This window comes from Podarcis gaigeae (genome assembly GCF_964106915.1).
Source record: "Podarcis gaigeae genome assembly, chromosome: 6".
Classification (NCBI taxonomy): Eukaryota; Metazoa; Chordata; class Lepidosauria; order Squamata; family Lacertidae; genus Podarcis; species Podarcis gaigeae.
This window is the reverse complement of record NC_139682.1, coordinates 19245238-19261545: the sequence shown is the minus strand read 5'-3', so window position 1 is coordinate 19261545 and position 16308 is coordinate 19245238. Positions and strand designations below refer to the sequence as shown.

The following is a 16308-nucleotide window of genomic DNA, read 5'->3' as shown; positions in this document are numbered from 1 at the left end:
GATGCTTTAGTTGAGATTCCTCCATTGCAGGGAGCTGGACCAGATGAGCCTTGGGAAACATTCCAATTCTACAATTCCATAATGGTCACACACCCATCCAGGAATTGAACATCAACAGCTGCTTTATACTGAATTAGACCACTGGTCCATTTAACTCAGTACTGTCTACACTGTCACTGACAGTGGTTCTCTTCAGTTTTAGGTGTGGTCTCCCAGCCCTACCTGCTTCGACATGCGAAGCAGATACTTCAATCCCTGAGCTGTCCAGAACAAGTGTTGACAGCCATCAGCCATCTTATTATTATTAAATCATTTTTATTGATTTTCCAATAAAGATAGCCAATCAATATATCCACATCATAATCTGATTTTAAAAAAAACTAAAAAGAAAAGAGCAGATTGTAATTATTAATTTTTCCGGACTCCCCATAGTCTGCACCTTTGAAGCAAATCTCCGAATCTTCAATCCTATCTCCTCTCGTTGTTTTCATATTTTCCACATCCCAATCTTAACACTTTAAAGTTCTCCATCCCTGGCGCTACAATTCTCAGTCATGTCAAAAATCATATATCCTTTCGTCCGTCGAATACAGCTTTATTTGTGTATATATATTTTTTCAACTGTATTTGCCAGTGCAGCTTTCCTTGGCTCCATCCCAATCTTCCAATCTGGGCTGTTGTCCAAGTCTATCATCTGAAGTTTAATGACGCAGCGACTCCCAAGTTGTTAGATCATTCCAATCTGGGCTGTTGGATCAGTCATCTTAGAGACCCGTCTGGCATTATCAGCTGATGGCAAAGGTAAATAATGCCTTCCCTTTCACTGGGTTATTTTATTTGGAAAGTGTGTTGATTATGACAAGTTTTTGTAAATGTAAAAGTCTATGGTATTGTTTTAACTTAGCTCAGTTGGTAGAGCTTGAGATTCTTAATCTCAGGGTTGTGGATTCGAGTCCCACACTGGGCAATTTAGGGGGTTGGACTAGATGACCCTCGTGGCCCCTTCCAACTCTATGATTCTATGAACTCACTGTTTTGAGGTTGAAGGGAGTTTGCTGTGTGAACTGCTTTGGGATTTTCTAACTTAAAAGTGTGGTTCATAAAGGAGCCCAATAGACAAATATTTAGAAGGTCAGACCATTTCTAAAAAGAGAGCGAAAGATATTGTGGAATCTGTTAATAACAGCAAGATGGCTCAGAAGTAGTAAACTGTCCCAGATGATACTGGCCTGCAATTCCCAATGGCCATGATAATCTGTCATGTTGGTTGAGGTTGATGAGAACTGGGAAGTCCTGAAGGCCGAAGGGTGATATAGGTAAAATAAAAATAAAACACACAAAATGTACACAGTGCCACAAAGTGATGGAAAAGCTTGGTTATAAGAATGAAACCATAAGCAATACCTCTATTTTATCTGTAAGTTAACCGTGTCTAGCCATCAGATTTATATTAAGAAATAAGAATTCAATGGGAAACTTGAGTTAAATCAACCCACTGCAGCACAAATATCTACATTTCTAATTGTTCTGTAGAGGCACAGAGTTCCACAGATCTACCTTGATGGATTTATTTTCTAGAACACTGACTTTTCAACAGTATTCTGTACAAATCAAGAAATCCACTCACAGCTTCATGGGTTTTGTCAGGGTCAGCATGATATATTCAATTGCTCTGTGATTTGTATTTGCCTGCTAGAGATGAGGTTACACCCTCAAACCACAACAAAAATAAAAATTGTAAGGAGACAGAACAAATGCAATTAGTATAATCGAACTGCTTTGTTATAAATATATTATATACATTCAGACCACATTAAAATATTAATCCATGTTACACCAAAAAGATTAAGGCTTTATAATATTTACATGAATGAGCAAGCACCTTTAAAAAATACACACCATTAACCTATCCCTTTCTAACATATAAATCATGTGCCCAATTTCCTAGAGCTACTTCGAACAATGATTATTGGAAGAGGAATCATACTGAAAGGAATCCCAACTGCTGAACACTAAAAGACCTAACACAAGCATCTTTTATGTTTGGACACTTGCGCAGAACACGTTCTGCTCTTCTTCCCAGGTTGCTACCAAGTCAGTTGCAGGCTTATACAGCAACAGTCTGCTCAGATATCAAGGAAGTAAAAACACTTGTTTATTTCAGGAGACAGACGACAATAAGGATCCTTATCCACTAGCAGAACGAGACTCCCAAATGTTCTGTTGCACACCACATAGACTAAGACTGGACATGATAGCAAGATGAAGCAACTGGAAGGTGTACCAAACATTAAATGTATTGAAGTGGTGACAATTTCATAAACTTCCCTTCCCCTCTGGCTGGTTTTTTCCCCCAAGCAGTTTGAACCTGCTCCTTAAAAACGCAGTGCTCGTCTGCTTATCTTCATTATTCCACATTGGTCTTAACCCTGTTTTCAAAGTGGTAATTCATGTTGATACAACACATTTTACTGTGCCAATGACATATCTTACTAGAAAATGGTGCATTGTCTTCTCCAACTAATGGCTTTTGAGACTCAAGGATGAAAATGGTCAACATCAGCAGATGTGGCTAACAGAAGGTGCTCCGTACAAATGGGAATTAGCCATTTGCATTTTCAAGTATTATTTTGAAGAGTGAGTCCTTTAACTGCAGTCTGTTAGCACTTTTTAAAAGCATTGTGCTTTAGTCCATTATTTCTTTACAAGTCTTTAATTTGGCTGATGGCTTTTTTCTTTTAAAAATATTGGCAACAAGTATAAGGACTGCAGAAGCCTGGCAAGAGTTTATTTTATTTTCTGGGCCCATTTCATGTCATCTGCTCTCGGTTTTTCTCCGGTCAGTCCTTGAATGATAATCTCGAGGAACCTCCAAAATCTGATTTTCTCCAGCGGGTAGTTGAGCCAGCCTGGAAAACGATAGAAAGGGAGAATACAGATGTAAATGAAGAAGTACAGATGTAGATAATTGAATTAATTTGTTTTAAGATAGTCTAATAAAAAAGTAAAATGCAAGGCAAATGATTATTTGGGTCATTCAATAGGAGTAGTGTGTACCCCCAATCTTATGGAGGGTCAGGTAGAAGCAGGTTACCTAATGTCAATCCCATTAACTTCAATAGGATTGGCTTCAGGTAAGTGTATAAACAATTGCACTCTAAAGCTTTCACCTATATGGGAGCTTTATTTTTGAAACTAAAAGTGTTCAACACAACACAAGTCTCATTAACAACATTTTTAAGGGCTACTTTCAAACCATGCAAACTGTCAACCAAGTTTGATATAGTACAGGTTTTCCATACACCAACCAGCTTATTCAACTTTTACACACAGCTCCTGTTCAACTAGCATGCATTTGTAATTAGTTGCTACACGCCAGTGAAAACTGGAATGCCAAGACCAATTTTGAAGAGGTGATGCAAAAGCAGCAACTGATCCCCTTTAAAATTGGGAACATATTGCAGTAGCTGTGTCAAGGGGAAAGAGGTGTTACTGATACACTCTGCTGCTCTCCCCTTGCAGGGAAAGTGAAGGACAGGAAATGTGGAAAGATAAACTTTGCAGTTAGTTGAGGGGACAGAGCTCTGGAGTCGCTCAACATCTCAAATCGGAATCTGGCCACAAAACAAATTTTAGTATGACAAAATTAAGAGTAATTTAGACTGGGCTGGAATGAGTGTTAGCTGTCAAAATACCAAATGCCACAAGCCATCAAATTTAACAGTCCATTGAACATTAGGTGTTGAATATCACTGAATGCTAGCTATCAGATATAAACCCTGGAATCATGTGTTGTTGTCAAACATAGGAATATCAAGTGTCGAAACAATGATACCCAATACCATTTATTCCACGTCAAAATTTTCAAAGGAATGGGCAGGGGGGTGGAATGTTGGCTCCAACGGTAAACCGTTGTGGTTTGATCTGCCAGTCCCAGATTATGAATGTCTTATGTGTAAAAGTATTGCTGTAAACAGTAATTAGGACTGCAACACAGATGTGATTTAATAAATGATGGGATTCCAAACTTTCATAGGTAGCGCTCTGCTCCTGTGCAACCTCCCTCATTCCAGCACCAGCTCCCTGCACACATTAAAAAGTTGACCCTCCAGACCCAGGCAAGGTGCTAGAGAGCTACCGCTGGATGAAAACATTAGCCCCACAGTTGTGTGTACTCAAAGAAGCGCTTTCTGCTCACAAACATTTTTATAAATTTACTTCAATATAATATATTCCAGGGTTGCTTACCAGATTATACAAAACAAAATTTAAAAATGGGATAGAATTGCAGCATTAAAACAACCAGAAACCAAGAGCCTGGGAAAAGAAGGGTACCCATTTGGTGCAACAGGAAACTGATGTATATACTGAGTCAAACCACTGGGTCCATCTAGCTTAGCACTATTTACATTGCAGTGGCTCTTGCTGGGCTCCGGGAGTTTTTGAATGCAGAGAGTATATGCACTTCCAGTGGGCAAAAGCACCTCCTCACCATGGCAGGTGAACATCCCTGAAGAAGGGGCGCTCACAGCAATGAAAGTTCTCTCTGCAGTCGCTGCCTGCCTCATTCCAAAATGGTGTCGACACCCAGAAGAGGCGACTCGAAAGAGATCTAAATGTACAAACAGGCTCGTGTTGGAATAGCAAGTTGCTAACGCACGTGTATGATATATCCCCACTGACTGGTCCCAGTCAGCAGCTCTGTTGCGGCTCTAGCTGAAGTTTCAGATGGCAGCTGCACAGGCAATGCATTACAGGCGACCGCCAGAGTTTGGGTAACTGCATTGCAAGCTATACCTGTCCAAAAGGAGTTATAGCAGGTTCACCAGCCTTAGCTGATGGAAAGCACAGTGCACTGTGTGTGTGTGTGTTTGAAGCAGGAGTAACTCTGTTGACGGGCCTATGCGCCTGATTTCAGTAATGGTCACCAATACCTGGGGGCTGAGCACATTCGCCCTGTTCCTTGACTCTTAACATTTTTCCACATGTTGTACCTGGCTCCAGCTGGTGGGTTTCAGTTTTAGGTTTTTTATAAAGCAGAAAAAATAGAACCCATAAGCCTATAGTCTGCTCATCAATGAAAGAGAAGCTTCACTTCTATTTACCTGTAGTAATACAGAAATAAGTTTCATGAGGAGACACGTGATGGATCCGGTGGTGTTTGCGTGGCAGGATAACGTGCCAGTCTTGCAGGAATATAACCCAGCGAGGAAGACCAAAGTAGGTGTGAGACCACTTGTGAATCTGGTTTGTCAAGGTTCCAAATATAGCCAGGGCAAAGACGTAACACTCCCAAGGGCACGATTGGTGTAATGCTTCTAGAAAGGGGGGAGAAAAGAGGGAGCAGGATCTACATGACTCTCACTGAAATAAGCTGGCAATAGAAGGTGCCTAGACACATAGGTCCGTCCCCCCCGCCAAAAAAACCCAGAACTTTTTCTAAACTTTGGTTACATTTAAGCAGTTCATTGTGCAACACCAGAATGCTTCATCAGAGGGAACTTTGTCTGATTCAACAAGCCAATTATTGATAAGGACATGTGTTTTTTACCACTCAAGACTGTACTGTTTTCCCATCCCACTTTGAGGCATTTGGCACTGTGAACATCAGGGCACATTTGCCATGCCAAGCATGAACTGACCTTCAAGTTCAAACTGATAGGCACTTAAGTTCTACTTAACTACACCAGAAACATTTTCTTGGGGTGCTTCCAGATGGGCGGTTCATGGTGGGATGGGTGCTCCCAATGCATGCAATTTTTTCAGTGTCTGCACAACATCTCTGGTGCCAGAGTATCGGCCCATATTCCAACCCCCATTTAATCTGGGGTTAAGCTTCCCAGGAAAACCCCAATAAACTAAAAACAAAAGCAAAATACTATTGACCACAACCCATTTGTGCTAACTGATCAACCCATTAACAGTATCAAGCCCCATTCTGGAAGCACCCTTTCTCCATCCATGTTAAGCTACTCATAAAATAAAATTGTGTTGGATGTTTAATTACAAGCTACATCTTCAGGGTAGCTCCAAATAGGCTTTGTTTCGCTTCCAAAGCGAAAACGATCACAATATCTGGTTATCCTTCCCATTCTCCCTTTACTAGTGTAAGATTTGCTAGCAACTAGAGGGATGCTTTGGGCCACCACTTTTAGTATTTGGCTTGGTTCACTCACCAGATGCATCTCTTAACATGGGTGCACCTTACAGATTACCTTTGCTTCTGCCACAGTACACACTAGGTGAAGTGATTCCTATCTTCAAATATCAGGTTAAGACTAGGTTGATATAAACCTTGCAACTTATGGTTTAAATATTCTAGAAAAATCTTTGAAATGATGGCAAGCTAGTTCTCATGCCACTCTACTCCTTTACTAACCTGCAACTATTTTTTCTTGCTCGGATACTATATTGCTCCACCCACAAAGGTAAACCACTTTCAGGGTCCTTGCAGGGGCTGAAAGGCAGTCTGTCTCGCAAATACATTCAACCTTCTCAGCTGTTCCGTATAAATAGCTTCATTCTGCCTGTCTCTTCAAAGGTCAAAGGCCTATTCACTGTACACCGTGGAAGCTGCAAGTCCGGTTTATTCATGGATTTATAGTCACTTACCTGGTGATAAAGAAACCAGTTTGTAGGCCATGTTTGCCAATGGAACTACTGTCAACATGCAGTTATCTCCATTGGTCTCTATGAAGTCATGTCTTGTAATTGCTGTTGGGTCAATGTGATGTTCTCTGAAGGGTCTGATAAAAGCCTTAAAAAGTAAATACGGGGGTGGGGGAGATGTCTGTCAGTCTTTGAAGCCCATAGCCTGCACAAATTTTTACTAGATAGCCCTGCCCACAAATTACCTACGTAGTTAATTTAGGTCCCCAAAAGAGACCTAGCAACCTGGCCTGTCACCTGGAGAGAATCCTCTCTTTCCACAAGCAGACAACTAGTTTATTTTCAAGTTCTAGGCCACAGTGACTTGGGTTAGGAGAACAGGGGTTATTCTCCCCCCATACTGAAATATGGTGGGCTTGCCTGAGGCTACGTTGGAAGTGCTGGGATGCAAGACAGCTTGAACTAGTGGCTGATGTGTCTGCATAGGAAAGAGGAACCCCCAAGTTTCCTAGTCTGTCCTTTCTGACCTAGCTTGTGCTGAACTTCTCCCAAGTGCTACTCATATTCATAGTTTGCTGATCTCATTTCCAACTTGCTTCTTCACCCTCACCTTGGTAGAGGAGACCTCTTTTGTGCTTCTCCTGTTGCGATGCAACAGCAAGAATGTCTCAAGGCCTCTCCACCTGAGATAGACAGAACTAGCATCTTTCCTGCGAAGCATGCATTTCCTGTAATAGAGCTTTCTTACTTTCCCAAACTCTGAGTCCCAGATTAAACCCAGGGTGGAGTGTGCTCCTCCAGCAGGGATACAGTACAGTGTTAAGGTGCAATTTCTGCTGGCTGTTTTAACGCCAAACGCGCTGTGAACTCATGGCAGAGGTGAGATTTGAACGCAGGGACTCACAGGTTACAGATAACTCTTAAGCACTGTTATTGGCCTGAATTCAAATGTTAGTGTCTGTATTTATAGGTACAGTGTGATCACCATGCAAGCGACTAGGAGCTGGCTTAGCACCACACACACTGTAATCTCAAAGTTAGCAACAGGGCATGTCACAGGGATGGCTATTCAATATATCCTGGCTCGCTCAACCTAGAACCAGCTTAACCTAGGGTTACACGTCCTTTTTGCTGTTAAGTACACCAAGCTTATTAAGATGGGATAAAGTGGGGAGTAGGGAAGGAGAAAGCAAATGCCGTCTTTCATTAGTCTGATCAACAGAGAAGACACTTGCATTAGTCAGCATTACGACAGCAAAGAGTGAAGTGAGGATGAACTGTTAGTACCAAAAGCAGATTGGTAGATTAGGGGTGGGGGAGAAAGCACAAGCTGTGTACTGCAGATCTCAGTAGCAACATTTGCTTGTTTTCAATAACACTAAAAAGTCCCAAACCGGTCAGAAGACATTCTGCATGTGCTCCTGTAATCTTACTCCAAAAGATGCACATCCGAGTAAGTTGTTTTGATCTACGTTGGAACATGACAATTTGCCATTACGCTTTAAGACGTTTGAAAGCATGAGGTCCTGCAACTTTGGCCAGATACAGATTCCAAACCCAGACTTTAGGAATGTGTTTTGGGCTCACGGTGTTCCTCCTCCCTTTGCGTGACTGGATTCCCTTCTTCCCTGGTTTGCAGTTAACTAAAGTTTGCCATGAAATCTGAACCTGGCCAACCATGGTTGCCGCAAACTGAGAAGTGAAAGAGAGAGTTGGAGGGAGTGTGCAAGCCCAAAGCATATTCCCAACAGCCAAATAATAGTTTAGATACAATGACTGCAGTGGATAATTCTGAAAAGGTGAAGCTCAGGATTCTCAAGCTCTGCACTCAAATTCTGCCTACTTAAGTGATAGTGTTTTGTTCTATTACTGCCTGAAGATTATTGAAGTTTATTATTTCCCAATAATAAAAAGACAAACCTTTCCAACTATTGGCAGATCGACAGATCCCCAGGTATCTGCTCCCCAGTGCACTAGACCAGAGGCAAAATCAGCAGTAATGATTCCTGCAACTTTAAAAGAGAAAGGGAGGAGGGGAGAGAGAAGAAAATAGATTCGTGAGACATTCAGATCAATTTTAAGTATGTGTAAATGCTATTTTGACAGATACATAGTGACTTCCCCCTCTCAAGACAATAAATCACTTCTGTGACCAACTCCCAAAACACAAGAAAAACTACTTACCTTCCACTGCTGCATCTATTCACTACCACCTCTATCATATGCAACTTGTACACAAAAACACCTATGCTTTTGGCAAGTACCAAAGGTAAGCTATGGCATGCCACTGCCCACAAGCATCCATGGAATCTGAGGTCATTAGTCCAACTCGCTGTTCAGCACAGGATCCGTAGCGCAGATGCAATGGCAGCATCCCTGTCAGATGACCACCAAGTCTCTGCTTCAATCCATCCAATGAAATAGGGCAGACCACCTCCCCAAGCAGCCTCTTCTACTGTCAAACAGCTCTTACCATTGGGAAGCTTCTCTTGATGCTAAGCTTCCCTCTTATTTCCAGCCTAGTTCCCGTCCTCTGAAGTGAGAAAACACAGATCTGCTCCATCTTCTGCATGCCAGCCCTTCAGGTAAATCCAAGTTTGCCATCATGCTCCCTCCCTCCAATCTTTTCCTCTCCAAGCTAAACGAGGTTAATTCTTTCAGCTGTTGCTCATATGACTTGGTTTCCAGACTCTTCACCATCCCAGCCACTCTCTCTCTGGACATACCATAGTTGGACAGTATCCTCCTTAAAATGCAACACTTAGAACCAACAGCACATTCCCAATGCAGCCTGACTGACACAGAATAGAGTGGAACTACTACCTCGTGTGATTTGGACACTATGTTCCTATTAATGCAGCCTGCAATTGCACTAACCTTCTTAGCAGCTGCACTGCTGGCTCATGTCCTGCTTGAGATCAGCTAAGACACCTAGATCCTTTTCACATGCATTGCTGCTGAGTTGGGTCTCTCTCCACACTGCATTTCCACCACTGAAATTTGGTAATGAAATGCAAGACTTCACATTTATTTCTGTTGAATTTCATGTTGTTGGTTGTGGCCCAGCATTCTAAACCATCCAACTCAATCTTGACTTTGTCTTTTATGGTGTTTAGCCACCCCTTCCAACAGCTTCCTGTGATCTGCAAAGCTGTTAAGCATCCCCTCTCCTCCTTCACTGGAGCCATTTCTAAAGATGTTGAGCAGCACAAGACCTAAGACAAAGTGGCATTCCACCCAAGCCCTCCCTCTAGGTTGACACACAGGAGCCATTTGCTATTAATAAAGCACTTCTAAAAGTTCAAAAAGCTTCATGCATACTTTCTCAGTAATCCTTATGGTATCCTGTAAGCGGGGTCTGTACTACCACCACATTGCAGGGGCAGAAGGAAAGCCAAGGGAGTGCAGGGTCTGATAGAAACTTTATAGCAAAGGCAGGGTCTGAAGTAGGAGCTTCCCAATTCAGTTTTAACTGTGCTAAATTGCTCACTGCACTGCAACTTTACAACACACACTGCTGAAGTGTTAATGGCATTTCTACACCAGTGACTCATCTAACAGGGTAGGGCAGGGGCAAGAGAGAAAGATTAAATTAAGTCTACCTCTTGATCCCAATGTTAGCAACCTGACACGAAGTAAAAGGAATCCCCACAAGGTTCCGAAGTTTAGCTTCCAGTAACATTTGCTTGAGGCCTGTATAAAGTACTAGTAAACCAGGCTGCACAGTTTTCATTCACAAATAATGATAATGCAAGAGTGATCTGATTACTTGAGTGAGACTGCAACAAAGCAGAGGAGCAGCAAGGAGAGCTGCATTGCAATCAGATTACGAACAAAGCACTTTGATTTGACTAGCAAGGTGTGGCTTGTTCAATCATGGCACTCTGGAAATAGTCATAAAGAGCTCGCAAGCTACTGTGTTCAATAGCATTTTGCAAACAAGCAGCCTAGAAACCAAAAAGAGGCTCCAAGGTGGTTGTCGCCAATGGAGGCAAAGGCCTCTAAAAAACTTAATATGGAGGCCAAATGGCCGAGATATGGAGAAATTTTGGAACAAGAGGGGGACAGATTGAAATTGCAAAGTTTTGAAAAATTAGAAGGGAAAGTGAGAGATTGGCTTCATTACTATCAAATAATGGAAGTTTTAAAAATGGACAGGAAAATTGGCTTCCAGGTGGAAAAATCAAAATTGGAGACTGAACTGTTAGAACCCAGTGCTAAGAATTTGGCAAGAATGTATAGCTTGCTGTTGGAATGGAATACAAAAGATGAAATGGTTAAATCTGCAATGATTAAGTGGGCACAGGACATTGGTCATAATATTTTGTTTGCTGACTGGGAAAGGTTGTGGACCACCGGCATGAAATTTACAGCATGTAATGCCCTAAGAGAGAACATTATGAAAATGATTTATAGGTGGTACATAACCCCAGTCAAGCTAGCAAAAATTTACCATTTGCCCGATAATAAATGTTGGAAATGTAAAGAAACTGAAGGAACATTCTTTCACCTTTGGTGGACGTGCCCAAGGATTAAGGCTTTCTGGGAAATGATCTATAATGAATTGAAAAAGGTACTTAAGTACACTTTCCCTAAGAAACCAGAGGCCTTTCTCCTGGGCATAGTTGGCCAACTGGTGTTAAAGAAGGATAGAACATTTTTTATGTATGCTACAACAGCAGCAAGAATACTTATCGCAAAGTACTGGAAGACGCAAGATCTACCCACCGTGGAAGAATGGCAGATGAAGGTGATAGACTATACGGGACTGGCAGAGATGACGAGCAGAATCCGAGACCAGGGAAGAGATACGGCAGAAGAGGATTGGAAAAAAATTAAAGAATATCTAAAGAAACATTGTAAAATTAATGAATGTTAGAATGACGCTGGATTACAAAATAAGGGGTTAATAGCGGCAAGGGATAATTTAAAGAAAATAAATAATATTAAAACTAAGTTAAAAGTAAGGGAAGGATTTGCTGACAAATTAATCAGAAATTAGAATCCAGAAAGGGGAGGCACGAGGAAGTCGGGAAAGTAAGTTATAAGAAAGAAAAAATTGAATTTATATGTGTTTTATGTTTGTATTTTTCATAATGTCTTTTTTCTTTTTTCCTTTTTTCTTATGTTGGTTATTGTGTTGTGTTGGAATGTTATAAGTTTGTGGAAACTTTAATAAAAATTTAATTTAAAAAAAAAGAAACCAAAAAGAGGCTCATCTTGCGGGCATAGATTTTGCACGTTTTGATTAGTTGGGACAAAGGGCTAGACTACACATGAGGTGCAGAGTATATATACATATATTTGCCATGAAAGCTTCCCTTGGCCAGGACTGTGTGTGGATTAGCCCTTGACATGCTCCTGGTGAAAATCCCCTTTCCCAAAGCTGCTATCTGCCCTGGGTGAGAAGTTCCCATCAGAACCAGCTATAAGAGGCAGGAGAGTGGATGGATTTTCACCAGTAAGACTTAAGTCTATCCTCCCAATGCAACAGCCACTATCCTGCTTAGGTGTCGCTCGGCAGCTATTTACACTCTTAAACATATTCCTTTAATGCAATTAACATTTGGTGTAGCCTAGTCCCAATTCAATAGGCCAAGAAGGTGGTGTTGAGGGAGGCACTGGGTCCCAATATATCTTACCCTCTTAACAAGGGAACTCGCATCATTTGCCCTGAGCCATGAGCAAATCTAAGCACGTGGCTCACACAAATCATGGCTGGCGAGCCAAACTTCATCTTCCAATCAGGCCACTTAGATCAGCTCTCTTAGATCCCAGTTAACAGGATTTGGTTCAGAATTAGCAGGATTCCAGACAGCAGATAAGTGTAACAATCTGGAAGACAGGTCATTCACTTTTAGCAGCATATTGCTTTTTCTCATCTATTTGCAGAAAGGAATTATTTTCTACATTAGCGCATAGCCAGGCAGGGGTTCACTTTGCTCAACACAGAGTGTACTACATCTCTAAAGCAACCATTTACATTCATAAAGACTATCGGACTCTTCACCTCCATCACAACATAAGCGTGCATGATTTCAACTGAGCGCATATAATACTCTTGTGAAATCCTCCCAGGCAGAAATGCAAGCATGAGATGCCTAAACACTCTATTCTCACCAAATGCGGAACAGAGAACTCTCCTGAGAGTTAAAAGGGCATGGTAAACAAGGAAGAGCAATGCTGAAGCAGGCCGGCTTGCACAAGACCTACAGGCACCGAGGATTTTATTACCCCAGGCATTTTCTTAATTTGGCCTCTGATGCTTTTCACTGCTACCTTCATTGCTGGACCATTTATTAAGCTTACATTTTATGACTGGTGGCTTTGAGAGCTGCCTTGTACACATCATTGTGGAAATGGAGGATGGAAATGGAAGTAAGGGGGAGGGAACCCTGATAAATGATGCTATACATCAAAGACCTTGCAGCTATAGAAACCTTGCAAATAGATGTCACAGCCCAGGGCTTTTAAGACAGCCTTTGCCAAGCAGTCCAAAACAGCTAGAGGGCATCAGGTTGGCAAAGGCCATTTAAAGCAGATAAGTAGCAAATAGCACATCAGATTCTAAAAATAACAATGGACATCCAACACCAGATCAGTCTATGGAAGCCCCTGGGCAGGGCTAATTGCCCCAACTCTACCCAGTGTCACAAATCAGCCAAGAGCAGGTATGTCCAAAGTCAGCAAGGGCGAGGAGATGGTCATCTAACCCAACCCCCTGCAATGCAGGAATCTTTTGCCCAACATGGGTCTCGAACCAATAACCCTGAGATTAAGAGTCTCATGCTCTACCTTCAGATGGTGTTGGACTCTACACCAACAGATCCCAACCCACATAGCCAATGGTCATGGGATGATGAGAGCTGAGGTCACATAACATCTGGAGCAGCACAGGTCTCCAACCTTTGCCTAGTGAACTTCACCTGAAGAATCTTTTCTTGCGGCCTGCTGCCTGGAAGCACTGGCCATTAGGGGGGAATTTGTGGTAAACAATCACTTGTACTACAGTGATTGAATTTGTGGCTTGTGGTTTGCGATTCCTGATAAGCTACACGAAATGTTTCAGGAGAGGCTGTCAAGAATGCATTCCATCTCTAATGCACCTGGCCACACTAAGGCACCAGCAACACTAAGGCACCAAAAGATACACAGAACGCTAGAAGAAGAATATAAATCCTTCACATTACCAGTTCATGCTACCTTCTCTGTTTCATTTTGCATCTAGTTGTATTATGCATTGGTATAAAGGCCATGGTCCAACCCAAATCAGGCACTCTTAAGTCACATTAATATTAATAGGAGTTATTGGCATCCGTCTGTCTCAAGAGACAATGGAGTGTATTGGATTGGGGGGAGGAGTCAATCTGCTGTGTTAGCAGTACAAAAGTGAGCTACCTGGGGCACAAGCCTGGGCAGTGTATATGGAGGTCCTGCGTTGCCCAGGTTGACAAGACCCTCCCCCCTTGGTCTCGCTGATGTGGTCCAAAGGAAAGCAGAGCAATACATTTGGGAGTACATGCTTAATTATAATTTATCCCTAATTTCTAATCACAGAAGCTCAAAAGGTCTCTGATACTCATAAGATGCAAGAGTAAATATGAATGTGGCTCCAAATTATGTTCGCTTTGTCCAATAATCTCTCATCTCTCTTCAGGAAAAGAAACAGGACACTAATGTGACTTGTTAACCACTTACAAAGCAAGAAAAAGCTGCCAGCTACTGGATAGGCAGGGATGAGAGCCACTCTCACCTGAATTGGGCACTTATTCTGTAGTACAGCAATAAGCACGCAGAGATTCATGATTCACAGGCCAAGTATGAGGAAGTCTAATGCAATTTAGCAGCAGCTCTTAACAGAATTTATGTACGGTATTCTGAAACTACTCAGGCAAAGAGCCTCAACAGGTTTCCTAGTGTTCTCAGCAGGGTGTGTAGTTGACCCTTATATGCTGAGTTTTAAAGTTAAATATTCAATGAGTAGAATATCAGAACATAAATTCAGCAACACAGAAATTACATTCGGGGTTTCGTAACTGATCCGGCAGGAAATATATGCATGGATCACCTAGAACAGGAATATGAAAGAGTTAAAAGTTGGAAACACTGTAAAGAGAAAGTGAAGTGTGCCCTTTAAAGTCAGGCTGGGATGCTGGCCAAGTGACTGATCAAACATTTAATCAAGAAGCTTTCATAATTTTTTTGTATGCCTTCCCCTACCCCTGTGTTTCTGTGAGCCCTGACCATTTAGCCTTAGGAGTCATAGCTGCTAGCAGAATAGCTGGGCAGCTATTTTCTGCTCCTTGCTGCTGAACAGCTGGCTTTTAACACCTGTATCTTGGGGGGGAGACAGCTTCATGACCTATGTAGGAGCTATGTATGGCATGTTATAAGAGCAGCCACTAAGAGAAGCTGTTCCTTTGAGGTCAGGAGTTGGGACAAGGGCACCACCCTACTTGATTGCCACGAGGTGTGTTTTTTTAATGTCCATTGTGTCATGAAGTAGTGATCCTGTGAGCAAGTATCGCTGGGTGAGGCCCCTCAGGAAGGTTGTAACAACTAGTCGCCAAAGTGGGAGCATGTGATGGGGCTGGCTGGTTGCCAGCATTCCCCAGCCCCTATAAATCTTACCCTGCCGAGTGAGGGCTGGGTGAACGTCTGAGCAAGTTAGTTAACTGGGTTGGTGTGCTGAGAATACTATTAGTGCCTGGTTCCTACTTGCCTGCACTGTGATTTTTGTGATGCCAGGAGCGGTGTGTGATTGCAGAGGCGAGAGGGCTTGAAATATGTGCTTGTGAGGGAGGCATGGCTGGGGATGGAATGAGGCTTACAGAAGCCAACACACAAGCTGTCACCACGGTGACAAGAAGCCATAACTTCCCAGGAGACGCATATTTCCATCAGATTTGCTGTGGAGGAAGACAGTCTCACAGTCATGGTCTGGCATGATATGGTGCCAAGATTCTGGGACAGAGCAGACTCTTGAGTCCAATGCTGCTCTCCAGAAATGCATGCTTTAAACTTGACAAAGCGCTGGCCCTACTACTTTAGTGTTAGCTTCTTAAGTTTGCTAGCAGATTCTGTCTAGGAAGAGATCTGGTAAGAAAACCACAAGGCTACATACAGTGGAACCTCAGGTTGCAGACGTAATCCGTGACGGAGGCACGTCCACAACCCGCAGCGTTCATAACCTGCAGCGGTGCGTCTCCACACATGCATGGCGCAATTTGGTCTTCTGCGCATGCGTGAGCAGCGAAACCCGGAAGTAACCCTTTCCGGTACTTTCGTGTTTCCCACAGCCCGCAACCTGAAAACACGTAACCCGAAGCATTTGTAACCCGAGGTACCGCTGTATTAGTTTCTACCTTTACTTCTTCATGCATCAAACCTTCCCAAACCGCCATCTTTTCTGCCATACTTTTACTTAGAAATTGCCATTTCATTTGACCTAATAGAACTCAGATATATATCAGATCCCTCTAAGTGATATTTTGCTTTCCCCAGTTGCCAACCTGACATCCAGAGATTTCTTATGTCGTCTCAATTGGACCCGAGCTAGTTGCAAAACATGCCTGGCACCTGTTTTCTAGCACTGCTCCCAAGGAACCGCAAACAGGTTCTCAGGTATGCTTTAGTCCAAATAAGAAACAGCAGGAATTCGCTCCGCTGATTCTTCTCCCATCCGAGTGTCTGCACAAG

The 16308-nt window shown here is 42.5% G+C and overlaps 1 protein-coding gene across 1 annotated transcript in view; it reads right to left on the bottom strand.

The window, feature by feature from the left end:
* Positions 1–1775: 1775 nt before the first annotated feature.
* The window catches only part of LOC310847118 (plasmanylethanolamine desaturase 1-like), a 33257-nt gene continuing 18724 nt past the window's right edge, over positions 1776–16308 (bottom strand). Inside the window, exons 3-6 of the mRNA XM_083744643.1 lie at positions 8530–8621; positions 6613–6757; positions 5106–5318; positions 1776–2909 (exon numbers count right to left, since the gene is read on the bottom strand). Coding sequence (XP_083600769.1) covers positions 2788–2909; positions 5106–5318; positions 6613–6757; positions 8530–8621 — 572 coding nt within the window. The 3' untranslated portion in view covers positions 1776–2787. The remainder of the gene's footprint in view (positions 2910–5105; positions 5319–6612; positions 6758–8529; positions 8622–16308) is intronic.